General features: G+C 41.1%; 1 protein-coding gene across 1 annotated transcript; it reads left to right on the top strand.

Annotated features, from left to right (window-relative positions):
- The first annotated feature begins 12,914 nt into the window (after window positions 1-12,914).
- Window positions 12,915-15,121, top strand: LOC138756860 (beta-1,3-galactosyltransferase 5-like). Its single transcript, XM_069923253.1, has 2 exons — window positions 12,915-13,134; window positions 13,923-15,121. Exons 1-2 carry the CDS (start codon window positions 12,915-12,917, stop codon window positions 14,903-14,905), a joined length of 1,203 nt encoding a protein of 400 aa, XP_069779354.1. The 3' UTR covers window positions 14,906-15,121.
- The last annotated feature ends 2,562 nt before the right edge of the window (window positions 15,122-17,683 follow it).

Below are 17,683 nucleotides of genomic sequence, written 5' to 3'. Positions count from 1 at the left end.
CAAAACCGAATTCTCTCTCTCTATCTCTCTCAGAGAGTAAAGACCAGGGAGTTTGCAGCTCTGGTGAGTTCTTTCATCTGTTTCCGTTTTTGTAAACAACAATCCATTAGTGATGTATCTTTGGCAGTCTCCAAAGTTTTTGCAAAGGCTCTTGGAACCGAACCATTTAGTATGAGCAGAAGTCAAGATTTTTTAAAAAAAAGATGTGTTTTAGTGCTGGTATTTGATACACACTATAAAAAAAACCTGTCCAAATTTATCTCTCAAACACACACACACACACACACACACACACACACACACACACACACACACACACACACACACACACACACACACACACACACACACACACACAGACACACACACACACACACAGACACACACACACACACACACACACACATACACAAAATTTGTCACACTTACACCCTAAAAAGTAATTTTTACTCTTGAATTAACATTCACTTATAAATAAACTGACTTTGAAATCACTAGAGTTTCAATATATAACATATAACACTGTTGCCCAATGCTGAGAGTATATATATCTATTCATTATCAATGTTAACATTTTTACAAACAATCTGCTATCACATTATTTGTACCTCTGATATGATTAATTTTCAGATTATATTCTCACAATATTAAACCCCAGTTTAAGAATGTTATGTTTTAATTTTTCATTTTATTCAAAAGCACCAGAGGATTGTTGTCAGTAAATATCACAAGTGGTTCATGAGATGTACCAAGTTATACACCAAAATTTTGCAGAGCAAATATTACAGACAACAGTTCCTTTGATGAACATGCTATTTTGTTGAATGCCAGCCAAGTGGATGGTCAATTTCATGATGTTTTTGCAATAAAACTGCACCTGCTGCTCCTTCACTGGCATCCACTGCTAAGGGAAATTGTTTGTGAAATCCAGGAGATTTTAACACAGGTTAACGACAGCATTTTCCAAAGCTGTCTGACAAACTTTAGTCCACACAAATTTTTCCCCTTTCTTCAAAAGATTGTTTAAAGGAAGAGTAACCTCAGCAACATTTAACAAAATTTCCTTTAATATCCTGCCATTCCTAAAAATCTGCTCACTGCTTTCTTGCCATTGGGAATATAAAACTCAGAAATTGCATTCACCTTAGGATGAATAGGTGCAATATTGTGTGTTATGCTGGCATTTCCAAATTAACTTTTTGCCAAATTAACAGTTGAGTTTTCTTGGGATAATCTTGCAAACAATTTATCCAATTCTCTTAGATGTTCTTCCCATGTGTCACTTTTTGTGACTAAGTCATCAATATAATCATCAGTATGTGTTAGCCCTTGGATTACCAAATTAATCATACGTTGAAATGTTGGAGGAGCATTTGTCATGCCAAAAGGTTACACATTATACTCATATAAACAGGATGGAGTTACAAAAGTCGAAATATTCTTTCCTCTCTCAGTTAGAGGCACACACAAGTAACCATTCAAACAAACCCAACTTAGTAAGAAATTTAGCTTTCCCAATTTTATCAATACAGTCATCTATTCTCAGAATAGGATAAGCATCTACTGGAATTAACCTTCATGTAATCTGAACAGAACCCAATAGTTCCATCTGGCCTAGGTACCAAAAGACAAGGAGAACTCCAAAAGAGTTCAAAGGTGTAATAATATAATTTTCCAACATATATTCCACCTCCTAATCCATTATTTTACTTTTCTGAATGTTTATTCTGTATGGGTGTTGTTTAATGGGACCTGCCTGTCCCACGTCCTCGTTATGTCTCTTTTGGCACATTTGGAAGCAAATTTGTATATTTCAAAATTAATTATTTCAACTTCATCTGTTCTTGTGACTGAAGCCGTGGTACCCGGTGTCAGGAGGTACTGTTTGAGGTGCTACATTCTATTCGGTCATTATTGTGTACTGCAACAAATCAAACACCTCACGAACGTATGTTTGCCTTTCCTAAGAAATCAGGAACTCTGATGGACTAGCCAGCCTGTTTACCTGAGCCTGGAACCGTGCTACCAAAGAGCCAGGCTCAGGCGTGTAAAACAGACCCCCTAGTCCAACCAGTTTAGCTACTTCATATCAACCCCAACTACGCTCATGTTAAATTTTTAGATGGGAGCACTGACACTGTACACTAGGAGATCTGGCACCCCTACTCAGAGTGAGCCTGAGAGATTGGGCTCACCCCCAGCCTGTGACCCCTAGTAAGCTTTTAGATGGCCATGCTGAGGCTCAACTGCCTCACGCTGGCGATTCTGGAGCAGGTCCAGAAGTCAGTCATTTCACACTATAGACCCTGGAACTGTATGAGGTCCCAAGGTTGCAAAAGAGCCACCTGTTTTGAGAATTAGCACTAGAATTCGTAAACAACCTGATAGCCTGACATATTCATAAAACATCTAATTATATTTCGATTGCTTGCTGGATACTGGCGTATTTTTGCTGCTAGAGTATTCTCAATGCCAAACATGGTATCCATGTATTGCTTGCTTCAGTCTTTCCTAGCAGCTGTCCTTTTGATTTTAACCCTTCTGCCGTGGGGGGGGGGGGGGGGGGAGGGGAGACTGTGGTGAATGTCTGTCAAGCTGCCTGTCTCCCCTCTGGCGAGCCTTGCTGTTCTAACATTGGCTGTGCATTATCTCTACTATTAAGGACACTCCCCTTGTGTATAACTGTGAATGCACCTATTGTCTTTCATTATTGTACCATGAGTTTCTACTAATAAAAGCCATGATTATTGTTTGACCACATCGTCTTTGTCTACTTCATCAACTGGCCCTTCAGATACACATTGTACTCCTTTAAAAAAGATTTCATTAACAATCCACCCTTCAAGTTATATCACAAGCCATTTATGTAATCGCCTGTTTACTTACTGCTTTGTCCCTTAAGTCAATAAGATATTCATCTGACCTCCGTGGCTGAATTAACTCTTTTCTGGATAAAGAGAAATTCTGACTCTCACAATTAGCCTGCTCTTTCAAAACTGTTTCAGAAGCACTGGGCAAGTCTCTATCAACTGGATCTTCCTCTCCTCTCATCCTTTTCTTCAACAAAGACCTTGTAACAGCACATGCAGGATATATCTCACAATGTTCATCAACTTCGTCATTACCAGGCTTATCTGTTAATCTCAAAATTAACCCAACGTTATCCTCCACCAAATAATTTCCTAATAAGAATGAGACTTCTTGCATGGGTCACTTTGAAATAACAGTACTTTAAATAATTCTGAATTCAACTGTGTTATGTGCAGAGATATTGACTCTACATCACATACCACATCTATCATCAAAGTCCTCCATCTTGATAAAGATTTAAAATATTCTACAACAACAGTGACTGGGAAGCCCCAATATATCTAAGAATTTTAACTGGAACCTGGGAATTTCCATCCTTATAGCGCCTTTGGAAGACTACACAAAAGAGTCTGGAAAAACAACCAACTGAAAAACCTCACAAAGATAAGCGTATACAGAGCCGTTGTCATACCCACACTCCTGTTCGGCTCCGAATCATGGGTCCTCTACCGGCATCACCTAAGGCTTCTAGAACGCTTCTGTTAGAAATTAAAGTACCTTTAAAGAAATTGCTCGAGACAAAAATTGAGAACAAAGAACATTTATTACTACAACAATGCAAAGTTGGGTGCTTCCCCTTACCCTGGGAATACACACAGACACTGGGGCTCACCCAACTTTTATACAGTCAATTTCAGTATCAGAGTGCCCTCCCCCTTACATTCTTCTGCCCCCTGGATGGGTTTGGCATTAGGCAATCCTGCCTGCCTACGTGCAGTTTCAGTACACTTGGAGGACCAGGGGGTATCCTGTGGGTGCCCCATCATGTCATTGTCCTTATTCACACCTTCCTGATTCTCGGGGCTACAGTCTCTTGATATGCAGAGTTGACTCATTCTATCTAGGGTTGGCTAATTTCATATGTATAAATCTGTGTATGGTTAGCTAATTAGAAATGTATGACTTGGTACTTCTGTCCAGGGCTAGGAGACCCTTATCTGATCCAGACTACCTCAACTTCCTACATTCTATTGTACCTTACCATTCCTTATCTTAGTCTTATGGTCTTGTCACAAAGACTAGAAGATTCTTATGTTAATCGTGCTGACTCTGCTTTCCTGCATCCTAACCCCCAAGCTTATCCTGTTTGAACTGGTTACAGCCATTTACTGATGAACTTTAGTTTCTTCCATGTTCATAATTTTAGATCAATTTTCCCATCTCTCACAATCCTCACTTTTCTTTTAGATCAGTAATACTGATTTTTCACCATGATCAGTGTTACTGATCTTTGGTTACTAGTGTCAGTGTGACTGATCCCCCCCCCCCACCTTCCTCACTTTTCTTTTAGATCAGTAATACTGATCTTTCAAGTGTAAGGTGTAGTTTTACCCAGCTGGTCAATAACCGAAATGTAACACCTGTGTAAAGTCTTTAGGTAGGGGAGCACCATGAAGGTCAGAGTAGCGAGTCCAGCTGCTTATTAGGGTTGCGAGTATCAGGCTCCAGTTCTCAGTAAAGAGTCTAGTCCATCCCACATCAGTCCGAAGTTGCCACGTCTGAACATGGGCATGGGCAGATTCACGTTGAAACATTGAAGCAGTGTCTTTTAACCACCCGACTTTTGTAAGCATTGTCCTGACGAAGTCTGTGAGAGACGCTGCCTTCAGCAGCGAACAAGTAGCAGTCTGTGAGAAACGCTGCCTTCAGCAGCGAACGAGTAGCAGTAGTCAGGCGGTTCCATTGAATTGTGGCTAGTATCTGATGTCCTCTTCAGCCCCGAACCCTAGGGCCACCGATCTCCGAAGGCTGTTTGGAGCCTGATATTAAAGTGTCAAGCAGCTCATGTTGTTGGAAACTGGTGCTCCCCTTCACGGGGTGATGAAAAGTGACCAAGCTGGGGGGGGATTGTTTCTTGTGATTTAACTGTGTGTTGCAGCTTGTCTGCTAACATTAGCATGGGTATCATTGAACTTGTGAGTTGCAGCCTGTCTGTGTACATTAGCATATGTATTAACTCTCTCTCTCTCTGCTACATGTACAATCCTGACTACCATTCTGTCTGTCTTTGTCCCACCATGTCCTTTGTGCTATCGCTTCAAAACTCCTGTCTTTAATACCTGTGTAGGCTAAGATACAAATTAGATGTACTCCACTAAAGCTGTTCAGTTCCCCTGGTCCGTATTGGAATCCCTTGTTAACCCATATTCCACTATGACTATACATTAAATCCATGCCCTGTCTACATTCTAAAGGAGCACAATTGTAACCTCTGCTGCCCCTATTCCAGGGGGACTTAAAACATAGCGAGTACTGAAGTGACATATCCATTTAACGAACAATATACCAAAAAAATGAATAAACAACAATAAAAGTAAAACCCATTGAAAACAGCAATAAAATACAACAATAACTGAATAAACAACTATAAATGTAAAACCCATTAAAAAACGGCAATAAAAATACAACAATAACTGTATAAACCATTAAAATACGACAATAAAAAATACAACAATAACTGTATAAACCATTAAAATACGACAATAAAAAATACAACAATAACTGTATAAACCATTAAAATAGGACAATAAATGTAACATTACGGCACTTTGTCATGGCGCAGTGTAAGTTTCAGGTCTGAAGGATGAGGGACTGCACGCCAGGTTGGGGGTTGAATCTGTGTGTCGTGATGTTGTGGTTCAGAAGCTGGTTTAATTCTTTGAATGTGGGTCCAGCCTTTCTCTCTTGTTCTTACTGCGGTGTCTGTAATTAAAAGTACACAGAAGGGACCATCCCAGGCAGGTTTTAGTTGATCCTCTTGCCATGCTTTTACATATAACCAATCACTAGATTTTAATAAAATGAATAACAATCTGACTTTCCTTTGTGTTAGTGTAAAAATTGTAAAATGAAACACAAACCATATTTGCATGGGTTTTGAATATGTTAGACCTTATTAAAATGCAGTTGGAGCTGCTTGTCTGTATGGGGCACAACCCTCCAATTTGTTAGAGTAAGTACATAACAGACATTGCAGCACAAGAGCCCCTGCAAGAGAACTTGAAACATATTCAACCTTTAGTTCTGCCTTAAGTAAAATGCCTTGTGCCACAGCTCACAGGAGCTGGCCTTATTTAAAACAGTCTGTAAAACAGGCACCAAAAAAAAGTTAAAAGATGTTCTTATGAAGATTGCACACACAATAATTTAAGTACAGGCTAGTTTCTATTATATTCCACTTAAAAGTTCTGCTGCATGAATCCTGGAGCTTGTGGAGTCATTATTGAATCAAGAAATATTGGTACCATGCCAATCTCATTCTAACATGCCAATTTCTCCAGTCCTTAAGCCGGGACGTAGTGAATAGTATCAGGTACAAGATCTGTGAGTAATTAATGCTATTATTCCTATGCGCCCAATTGTTCTGAACGATGCCACCAATTTAAATCATATTCCACCTATTGCAGTACTCACACAGCACCATAGACCAGTTCGCAGGTTTATTTCTCCATTAAGCTGAATCCAGTTGCGCAGGGTTTACCTCCGCGATTATTTACAATGTAACTTCCGCACTACCGGATTTAAATATAAACCTGATGAATGGGGAAAAGTTATCATGAATTAAATAACAGCGCCAATACAGAGAAATTGTGCTGAGGCATTAATTTCACTCCGGAGGAAAATGCACCAGAGAAATGAATGATTAAACTTATAGGAATCCCCATAGGAATCCCCAGAGGTATCTTTATTCTTCAGAGGTGGGTGATCTTTAAACTCACGGACCTTGACTGCTGAATGTGTAGAAGAAATACCTCTAACTGCAAGACAAGAGCCTGAAGCCTCAATTTCAAGTGCCACAGTGCACTTAAAGGGACATGCACACTCCCCCTTCAACTGGCTGATCCAGCCACTTTACACATCAGATCCTTTCTTTATCTCACATACACTTAAAGTTAAGATGTATAGAACTCACCCTATTTGCGCAAACATTTCTCCCTGCAAATGTTATAACATCACTCAACTCTCAGGTACTCCCTGTGCAAAATCACATTTGAATACAATTTATTTCATAAATTGGAATTAACTGGTAGTTAAATTCGCTAATTCTACAGTATTGAAAAACGATCATTTATGACATTTAATTTTTAGCATGAATTTTAATCAATATTGGTCAGTGACTGAAGTGGGAAGTCGTGATTTATGAAATTATCTCTGGTCTCTACTCTCCCACTCCCGACGCTTCTCCCAACATTCAGGAGCTGGCACACAGTCCCTGCCTTTTCCATGTTACTCATCTACTATTACTTTAACTGCTTGCATCAAAATGTTAGCCTTTGCTTTCTGCTTATCCTCAGATGTCTGGACAAATGCTTTTTGTGTGATCTGTAGAAGCTGGGTTATTCCCTGCTCATGCCAATTTTCTGTCTTTTGTAATTTTCTCCTAATGTCTGGGGCTGAGTTGGTAACAAAACCTGTTAGTACCAATTGTTCCCCTGCTGGGGATTCTATGTCGAGACCCCCATATTGTATATATATTTGGTCCCAAAAATTGGTCTTAACTCCCTGGGGATCTTCTATCAGGGAGGTCAGTTCTTTCTTAAAGTTACGCACTTCAGTACTGGTCAGGGGCACATTTACGAAACCGAGACCCTCTCCCATGGGAACTTCCCGCAGTGGTCTCATCCATCTGGCTTATTAGGTCTGGGTTCCTGCTCCCTGGGAAATGAATCAAAGGGTTCTGCCCTTTCTTCCTGAAGAGTCTCACGCTGTTCTGAATTAAAGTTACCTCTCTCTCCTGTCAACAGAGGTGGTAATCGAGTGCTTTGTGAGCAAGTTATCATACCACTCCTGCTCTCTTCTCTCTTCTCTAGTGGTGGGGGAGGTGGGGAAGGTGCAGAAGGGTAGGTCATAGGAGGGGAAGGAAAGATAGGAGCCGGCATAGGAGGAACATAAGGTGGAGGGAGGGAATGTAACAAATCCCAACCCTGTGATTCAGGGACAAAAGGTTCCTCCTCTCTCTTATCCCTGAATTCTTTCTCATTCAAAACCAGCTGTTCAATGGATCCCTTGAGCCAGCAGGCTGCATATTCCCTGCTCTCAACATTGTCTTTCTGGTTTTGATAGAGCCATAGGTTCAAAGCTTTACACATCCATTCATCCTCGGATCCGAATTTTGGCCAGTACACGGAGCTCCCTTTAACCGGGTATTTAACCCATTCAATACAACAATACCTGACCATCGTCAGTTTCTCTTTACCACGGGTCTTTCCTGTGCCCCACTCAGATAACATCAACCCAAGCGGGCTGTACGTAGCTATCTGGTGTTCACATCCTGTACCAGGACTCTCCTCTTTGCTACCCATTATTTCCATGCTTATAAACAAGTAAAATACTCTTACCGAGTTCTAGTAGTACTGCTCTAGTGCGCTTCCTTCCGTCGTTTGTTCTCAATGCCTCTTCTCGGATATCACTCGCTTCTTCCACTGACCAGCCACCCGTCGCCCGTGAGTCCAGCTGAATCAGCCGGGGTGCACCTACTCTCGTCGTCAGGGTACTCTGTCAGTGGAGGGAGTGTGATCCCGGACGAATCCCCATTTGTTAGAAATTAAAGTACCTTTAAAGAAATTGCTCGAGACAAAAATTGAGAACAAAGAACATTTATTACTACAACAATGCAAAGTTGGGTGCTTCCCCTTACCCTGGGAATACACACATACACTGGGGCTCACCCAACTTTTATACAGTCAATTTCAGTATCAGAGTGCCCTCCCCCTTACATTCTTCTGCCCCCTGGATGGGTTTGGCATAGGCAATCCTTCCTGCCTACGTGCAGTTTCAGTACACTTGGAGGACCAGGGGGTATCCTGTGGGTGCCCCATCATGTCATTGTCCTTATTCACACCTTCCTGATTCTCGGGGCTACAGTCTCTTGATATGCAGAGTTGACTCATTCTATCTAGGGTTGGCTAATTTCATATGTATAAATCTGTGTATGGTTAGCTAATTAGAAATGTATGACTTGGTACTTCTGTCCAGGGCTAGGAGACCCTTATCTGATCCAGACTACCTCAACTTCCTACATTCTATTGTACCTTACCATTCCTTATCTTAGTCTTATGGCTTCTAGAACGCTTCCATCAGCGTTGTCTCCGCTCCATCCTCAACATCCATTGGAGCGCTTTCATCCCTAACGTCGAAGTACTCGAGATGGCAGAGGTCGACAGCATCGAGTCCACGCTGCTGAAGATCCAGCTGCGCTGGATGGGTCACGTCTCCAGAATGGAGGACCATCGCCTTCCCAAGATCGTGTTATATGGCGAGCTCTCCACTAGCCACCGTGACAGAGGTGCACCAAAGAAAAGGTACAAGGACTGCCTAAAGAAATCTCTTGGTGCCTGCCACATTGACCACCGCCAGTGGGCTGATATCGCCTCAAACCGTGCATCTTGGCGCCTCACAGTTCGGCGGGCAGCAACCTCCTTTGAAGTAGACCGCAGAGCCCACCTCACTGACAAAAGGCAAAGGAGGAAAAACCCAACACCCAACCCCAACCAACCAATTTTCCCCTGCAGCCGCTGCAACCGTGTCTGCCTGTCCTGCATCGAACTTGTCAGCCACAAACGAGCCTGCAGCTGACGTGGACTTTTACCCCCTCCATAAATCTTCGTCCGCGAAGCCAAGCCAAAGACTGAAACCAGAATCTGTCTAACAGAAAAGGTTTGAAAATATCCATAATATACTTACCAGGTATGGAACATGTTTTCTCATTAAATTCAACTTTCTGAATAATAATGAGATAGATGAAGAAAGAAGAATATCTTCTGGTAATATCTTCTTTTCTCGTCCTTTTTTCAAGACTAAACAATTTGCAAGAAAATGACCAGATTTCTTACAAAACTGACATACTAATCCAAAGGTTTACCACGTTACTTTACCTTTTTCCTTAATATTCACCCCAAACTTAATTTCAGAGTTACTAGTAACCCTCTGAAAAGGCTTACTATACTGAAACTTGATTTTGTAATTCAGGGTATATTCATTCGTCTTTTGTTTCCACATACCCACGTCTTTCTCATCCAGGTATAATTTGAACTCCTTGGGAACAGAATTTTAATCTCCTCAATTAATATCAATTCTCTGAATCTGTCAAAATAGTTAATTATTCCTTTTAAGATGCACCAACAGTCAAAACATACAGATTTTTCTTGAGCAAAATCCATATAAGATTGGTTCCATGCTTTCAAAAACTCCTAAATTTTGTCTATATGCTCCCAGAATCAACTCATAAGCTTTCAATACTGCTTGTTTAACATTTTCATAATTTGACATTTGCTCTGTAGTCAAACTAGAGTACGCAATTTGTGTTTTTCCATTCAATGCACTTTGGAGCATCAGAGGCCATTTTTTCCTTTTGGCGATCTTGACCTTTTAGCAACCTTTTCTACATCTCTCTCATCGAAAGGAAGAACTATATTTACCTCTCTACTAACCAAAAACTTCTCTCCAAGAGTTATAACCATACTTCTCCTATCTTCATCTATCTCAACTTTTACATTTTCTAATTGTCTCTTTCAATATGTTCCAAGTTTTGTTTGGTCTTTTATCATCCTCCCTCCATTATTCAGGTACCTCTAAACTTTATTTTTCAGTTTCCTCTGCCTCATTTTTTCTTTGTTTTTCAGCTTCTTCTGCTTTATATTTAAGTTTCTGCAATTCAAATTCCAGTTTCTCTCTTTCTTCTACCACCCCCTCTTCTCTCTTTCTTCGACCTCCCTCCGTTTCTCTCTTTCTTCTACCAATTTAAATTTTTCCAAATTCAATTGTATTTGAAAAAATATATTCTCTGAAAATTTGCTGTCTTTCCCAACAAATTTTCTCTTCACGTATATAATATTTCACTATAATCCTTTCTATATGTATTTTCTTCATCCAATGCTTGTCTTCATCCAGATTTAATTCCTTCGTAATGACCATCAGTTCTTCTTTTCTTTTTCTCAGCAGATCAACAGGTATGTGTATAACAAAAATGTAATAACCTGCATTGCTGCTGTTTTCACACACACACAAGCTTTCAATCAGCTTGGAAAAACAGAGGAATTAACTGATAAATCACCAAACTCCAAACGTTTAAGATCCCTAAATCTCAAAATATTTTAATCTGTAATGGATTAAGTCCTCAATTTGTTATGAGCCAGAGGACTCAAAAACCAGACTGCAATACAAATTCACCAAGTCAATGGTTACTTTAACAAAAGTTTCTTATAATTATCTTTAAACATAAAAACAGGATTAGACTTTAACTTATTACTATTAACTTTACTTAACCTAATTTAACCCCCTTCTAATTCTAAGTGCACATATATGTAGTAGGTATATGTTCAGGAAAGTTCTTTATTTTACAGTCCAGTCATTCACTTATCACTTTTACAAGTTCATCGGTTTCAGGAAATTCTCATACTATGCACAGAATTTAACATTTATCAATCTTCACTCGGCTCTGGTGTTTAAATTTAAATGGTTACCGCACAGGAATGTTCTTGTTCACTCAGAGAGATATTTGTCGCTCTTTAGATACACACAAACTGATTTCCTTCAATCATTCACTTCAGTGTCCTGACAAAACAACTTCCCTCATGGAACTTCCAAATGATCGCCTCTTCTTCCTGATCGCCACAGATTTTCTCTTCTTTCCCTCATTTATAAAAGTTTGTCCAAAACCAAATTTATCAAGGACTTAAAACAAAATAAAAATAACCATTTCAATTTATCAAAAGTTTTTTGTGCGTCTAAAGCCACACTGACACTTGGAATTTTCTTTTTATTGCTAAGTGAATAATGCTGATTAATATAGCCACATTATCCATTGACTAACTCTTTTTAACAAAGCTTGTTTGATCCCTATATATTAATTTTGGTAATAGACACCCACATCTCTCCATAGATCCCCTTTCTTGTTCTCTCTCTCTCCCTCTGTCCCACTCACTCTCTTTCTACTGCCTTTGTCACTTCTCTTTCTCTATCTTTCTTACTTTTCCCTCTATCTTCCTTACCTCAGCACTGCATTCAGAGTAAACATCCCTCCCCTATCAATTCCCACATTTCCTTTTCCCCGGACTAGTCCCCTATCCAATTATCACCGTTTGTCCCTTGGACTGTACTCCTCCCGCTGGCATTCAGTTTATTCATGCCCCTGCATGCTTTTCCTCATATCTTGAAGTATAGCTTAGTACCAAACCGAAGGTATATGTATTTAACTCATATGGTTGCTGCAATGCCATATGAGTTCCTCCAGCATTTCTGTGATTTTACTATAATCATATTTGTGGTGGTACACCACCGGCCTACTGCAGGGGGCAACATCTGTACCTGCAGGAGTGTACCACCGACCAACTGCATGGGGAAACCTCTGTACCTGCAGGAGTGTAAGGGGACAGGACAACACCTGGCCGGCAGAATTACTGCAGCTACAGCCAGCCTGGCTCTGTAGAAGCCTTTGTGGATTAAATCCTGTTGTACCGTCTTTACCTTGTGTGTGTGTTTGATTCTGGCTAGCAGCGCACCACAATATTGCATGCAATTGTTCATGTTTAACTGGGGCTGAAAGCCACTATAGGGGGCTGGTATATATTTAAATTCTCCAGTGTTTGTTGTTCACAATGCTCACAGTTCATTCTTGAGATCATGTGACTTGAATAATATTGGATAGAGGACCGTTTGTCTGAAGCCAGGGATGTCATCAGAAAGTCCAAATGTCATTGAAATTCCTTCAGTAATGAATTACATATGCGCCATCGGGGCCGAATAACATAGTGAATTAGAATGGTTTTAGAGGTACCTTCCTCCATTAGCTGTTTGACTTCCTGCCAGCAGTTACCACCCATATCATGACTGTGGGAGATGTTTTAATGGATTTGTACCGCACAAAGAATGTTGAATATTGGGGGAACCAGTGGCGAGAAACCCAGGGCTGGTTTGCCGAGGTTTGCCGATGGACGATCCTGAAGAAAAGTACACTGAAAGTTCGATATGCTCACTCAACTGCCACGTCCCGGATGTACCCAGAATATTCTCAGTCTACAATGCACATCAACAAAACGAATTCTTGTTGGACATGCTTTATTTCAATTTATGCGTTATAACAATAGAATCGTATAAATTTACAGCTTAGGAACAGGCCCTTCGGCCCCTTTACTCTGTTCCAAACTATAAATGGGTGGGAGTTCAATCCGCTGGAATTTAAGAGTGGCAGAGGGGATCGCTATAATCTCCCTCCCTACTCATTGACGTGACCTACCAGGATCGTTATCTGAAGGGAGCGCGGAAAATTGTTTAAAACCCCTTCCACCAGCTCACAGCATCTTCAACCTGTTCCTATCGGGAAAGATACATAGGATAATTAGAGCCAGCACCAACAGGCTGAGGAAAATCTTCCCACGCGTAGAGAGAATGTTGAACGACCAAAGGAACTGCTCACATTGACCATCCGAGACTGTCGTTTGTACAAAACCATATTTATTTATATTTATTGCGATAATACGTATCCCGTACATGTATTGTTTCACTGCATGCTTTCCACGAGGACCGGAAAATGCTGTTTCCTCCTGTTATTCTTGTGTTATCAGATTAGAATAAACTTGGCTTGTCTTGATTATTCTGATACGTATAGTCCACTGATCTATGTATAGTCCATATTCCACCATACACTATCCATCCATGTACATATCTAGATTTTTCTTAAATATTTTCCATTTCCATTTCGTTCCATTTCCACTTCCATTTCCACCGCGTTCCCCTAATATTCCTCGCAAACCTTTCCCCTCTCACCCTTAACCTATGTCCTCAAGGTTGTTTCACTTACATTCATTGATTAAATTCTTTTCTTTATTTTACAGCAAGTTCAATCAGGTGGCTGTGGACAATTAATCTCCTGGGAACACAATGCGGCAACCGTGGTTTAAAGGTTTGTTGGTTCCTCCTTCTGATCTTGTGCCTGATCCCTGTGGTTCTGTGGATCGGTGTTTGGGCCAGCCACCGCTTCGACGAACCACACTGCTCTTCACGGTTAAACAGTATGTCCTTCATGGTGCGACCCACCTCCCGATGTGAGCGTAACCCTCCTTTTCTGATCCTTCTGGTTACTAGCTCCCCTGATCAGTTCGAAGCTCGGTCGGCCATCCGCCAGACTTGGGGAAGCGAGCGATATGTAGGTGACCACAGGTCGGCGACCTATTTTCTGCTGGGACACGGACGGGAGTGGCAGAATCGGATTTTGCGGGAGGGGATGTTGTATGGGGACATCATCCAGGCAGATTTCCAGGATACGTACTACAACCTGACCCTGAAGGTGCTAATGGGCCTGAAGTGGCTCTGCTGTTCCTGTCCCTCCGCCTCATTCCTGTTGAAGACAGACTCAGACATGTTCGTCAACACGGACTACCTGATGGAACTCTTGTCCCAGAAGCCCCGCACTAACCTCTACACGGGAATGGTCTGGAATCAGTTGAAACCCATCCGCAACCACGCCAGCAAATGGTACATCAGCTTGAAAGAGTACCCCGCCGAAACGTACCCACCCTTCTGTTCCGGGACCGGGTACGTCCTCTCCACTGACCTGGCCTGCCGTGTGTGGGAGGTCTCCGGAACGGTACCCCTATTTAAACTCGAGGATGTTTATGTGGGAATGTGCCTGGCGAAACTGATGGTGGAACCGATTCAAATCCACTCACGCACCGTCTTTCACGTGGGCAGGGTGCCGTTCTCTGTTTGTTTGTACCGACGGCTCGTTACCTCCCACTGGGTGAGACCATCTGAGCAGCTGCTCATTTGGAGAGGGATGCAGGTCTCAGCAGATGAGAAATGCCCGGGAGACCAGTGATGGCAGCCGCTCTGTGCTGTCCTTTCAAAATCCTGGAGGTTGAAGAGGAATGCAGGACAGAGTAAAATAGTTGGGGTATCTACGGTGGAGGTGTGGAGACAGATGTAATCGCGAAGATAAGAGGGAAATCAGGGAAAACAAAATAAGCCGTGATTGGGAAATAGTAAGGGGAGAGGGAAATGCTGAGCAACTGGAAAAGAAAGGGCGAAGGGGAGAAAAGACAAACGCGGAGAGAAGCTGTAAGTCGAGGGAAACAGCGGAAAAAGTAAGAACCATGGGAGAGGAAATGGGGTGTAGCAGCGGAAGATTTGGACGATATTTGAGAGTTGGGAAGCAAGAGTGGATAGAATAGAAAGAAAGAAAGATACAAAAAATATAGGGTTGCGAGGAGGTCCCTTTTTGGGAGGAATATATAGGGCGGCACTGCATCCAGGGCTGAAGAGTCTGTTCTGTTCTGACGTGTACTATGTTCTAAAAGGTTTTGCGGTGAAAGATGATCGTGGTCATATCTGGGAAGCGGTGGGAGATACAACTATTGTGGTGCAAGGCTTATCCGTGGGATCACAGTGTCTGACGAGAATTTATTGGGGAATGGATTTGGAGAGGCAAAAGTTTATTGTACAGCACAGAAGCTGCGGCTATGTTGTCCTTTTGAAGTCTTGGGCGTGGAAGTGTCATGAAGGTCTGCCCTTCCCTCCATTTTCCTTTCTCCCCCTCTCCACTTCTCTCTCTACCCCATCTCTCCATCTTTCTCTCTAGCTTGTTTAACTCTCAATCCCTCTCGCCAATTTAAAATCTCAAGCTTCCATTTAATAATTTCAAGTTGAAATAATCACCATTGTTGATAATCCAATATCTCGTTTTACCTTAATGGCGAATAAAGGCAAATATATTTTCAACACCAGGGCATTAAATGCTTTAATTTATATGAACATTAATAAAACTACACCAGCAATTAAAGTGTCATTAATTTTAAATTCAGCATGTAACAAAACAGAACGAGGCATTTCAAGACAATTCTATGATGTTGTTCGAATGGGGAAATATTCTACACTTTATAACTGGACAGAATTCTGAACGAGTGCGACAACTTGAATTTTCACCATCCGGTATTTAGTTCAGCACAAATTGATAGACAATTCTACTCTAACTTTCCAACTGCGACCACAACCCCATTAAAACATCATGGGAGAGAATTACTTTGAACTGAATGAAATGCCCAATGAGAATCGATGCATAAAAAGTGAAAGGAAATCACTTGTAGTCGTGCAACGAGGAATGTTATGATATAACAGGTAACATTTTATCCAGTGATTCTGGAATAGGGGACAATCGACTCGGTAACGACTGTTGAAATATCGGTCAATATAACTACAACACATGTATATTTGTTTAGAAACACAACACGGTAATGGGCCATTCTGGACCACGAGCCCGTGCTGCCTAATTACATCCAAACCTTGGTATGTTTCTGAGCATGGCAACAAACCAAAAGACCCGAGGAATCTCACGCAGGCACAGGGAGAACGTGCAAACTCTTCACAGACAGCGCCCTAATGCGAACCAGTGTGGCTGGCGCTGTAACCATAGCTCTAACCATTAATTGTTAATCAGTTTATTTAGCTAATGCTAAAGTGAGAGAGGAGTGGTTATATTGGGCATCCATCACATAATGAACAGTTTTAATCGTCAGATGGTATGGAAAACAAACCCCGGAGAGATTAAAGGAAGACTAAATTAATGCTGGCCTGCCTACGAACCTGCAGTTCCGAAAACATTTTGGATCGAGTAGGATTGTTAATGGTGTACAAAGGTACAATGCAGGATTTTATGTAATTTTCGGTTTTATATTTGCACCTGATTGGCCAAGATGTGCAGAGGAATTGCATCCGGCGGATCTGCAGAATAAAATCGCTTTCACAGATCAGAGTGTGTTGCTTTTACAATTTTTTTATTGCATAATTATTTCATAATTATGTTTGTGAAACAGTTTTTCAAAGCCGTGTGTGGGAGGTCTCCAGAACGGTACCCCTAAGGCAACAGCCGAATGTTTATTTGTTATTAGATAATAGATTTTAAAAAAAAAATACAAAAGTAGTAATTGAATATTTTATTCCAAAATATTGAAAGGTTTGCTGAGTAAAATGTGAAATTTCACTTACTATATTGAAACTTGAGTACTTTTACCATGTCCGTGGGTCTTGGGTTTGGATGCGTGTATCAGCGTTGAGGACTGAAGGTAAACGAGGCTTGGCAGTCACAACCACGACCTTCAGCCTCTTCGATATCATTTGCTCTTCACGTGGTATGAACTGTGGTGAAATGCTTTTAGAGATTGAACATGGATAGAATTAACTCCATACCTCTCTAAATATCTGGGGCCTCTATAATTCGTCTGCTGTCGCAATCGGTTCACAGCAGTGTGCAATATTACTGGCTCCCAACTCAGCTTTGCATCACCTAAAGCAGCATCAGGTACAACAGGGTACTCTTTGTCGACACTATAATTGCCTCAGTGCTGATGCATAAGCTCACGCTTCTGCAACTTCATCAAATGAATTGGAAATTAAAAATTAAAAAATGCAAGTTTATGCTAAATACATCAAGCTCCGAAATTTCATAGCCCTAACCATTTCTCTTTCTTAAACCAAAAATAAATCTAAAGCGATATTTCCCCCGGGCGTTTTCGCGTTTGTATATCTCGTGGTAAAAAAAATATGGTCTATTAAACAATAAGATCAATCCATAGACGCAAAAACAGAACAGATTTAAGGAATA

This window comes from Narcine bancroftii, chromosome 3 (genome assembly GCF_036971445.1).
Source record: "Narcine bancroftii isolate sNarBan1 chromosome 3, sNarBan1.hap1, whole genome shotgun sequence".
NCBI lineage: Eukaryota > Metazoa > Chordata > Chondrichthyes > Torpediniformes > Narcinidae > Narcine > Narcine bancroftii.
The sequence above is the reverse complement of the archived record's forward strand: the minus strand, read 5'-3'. Positions and strand labels throughout refer to the sequence as shown.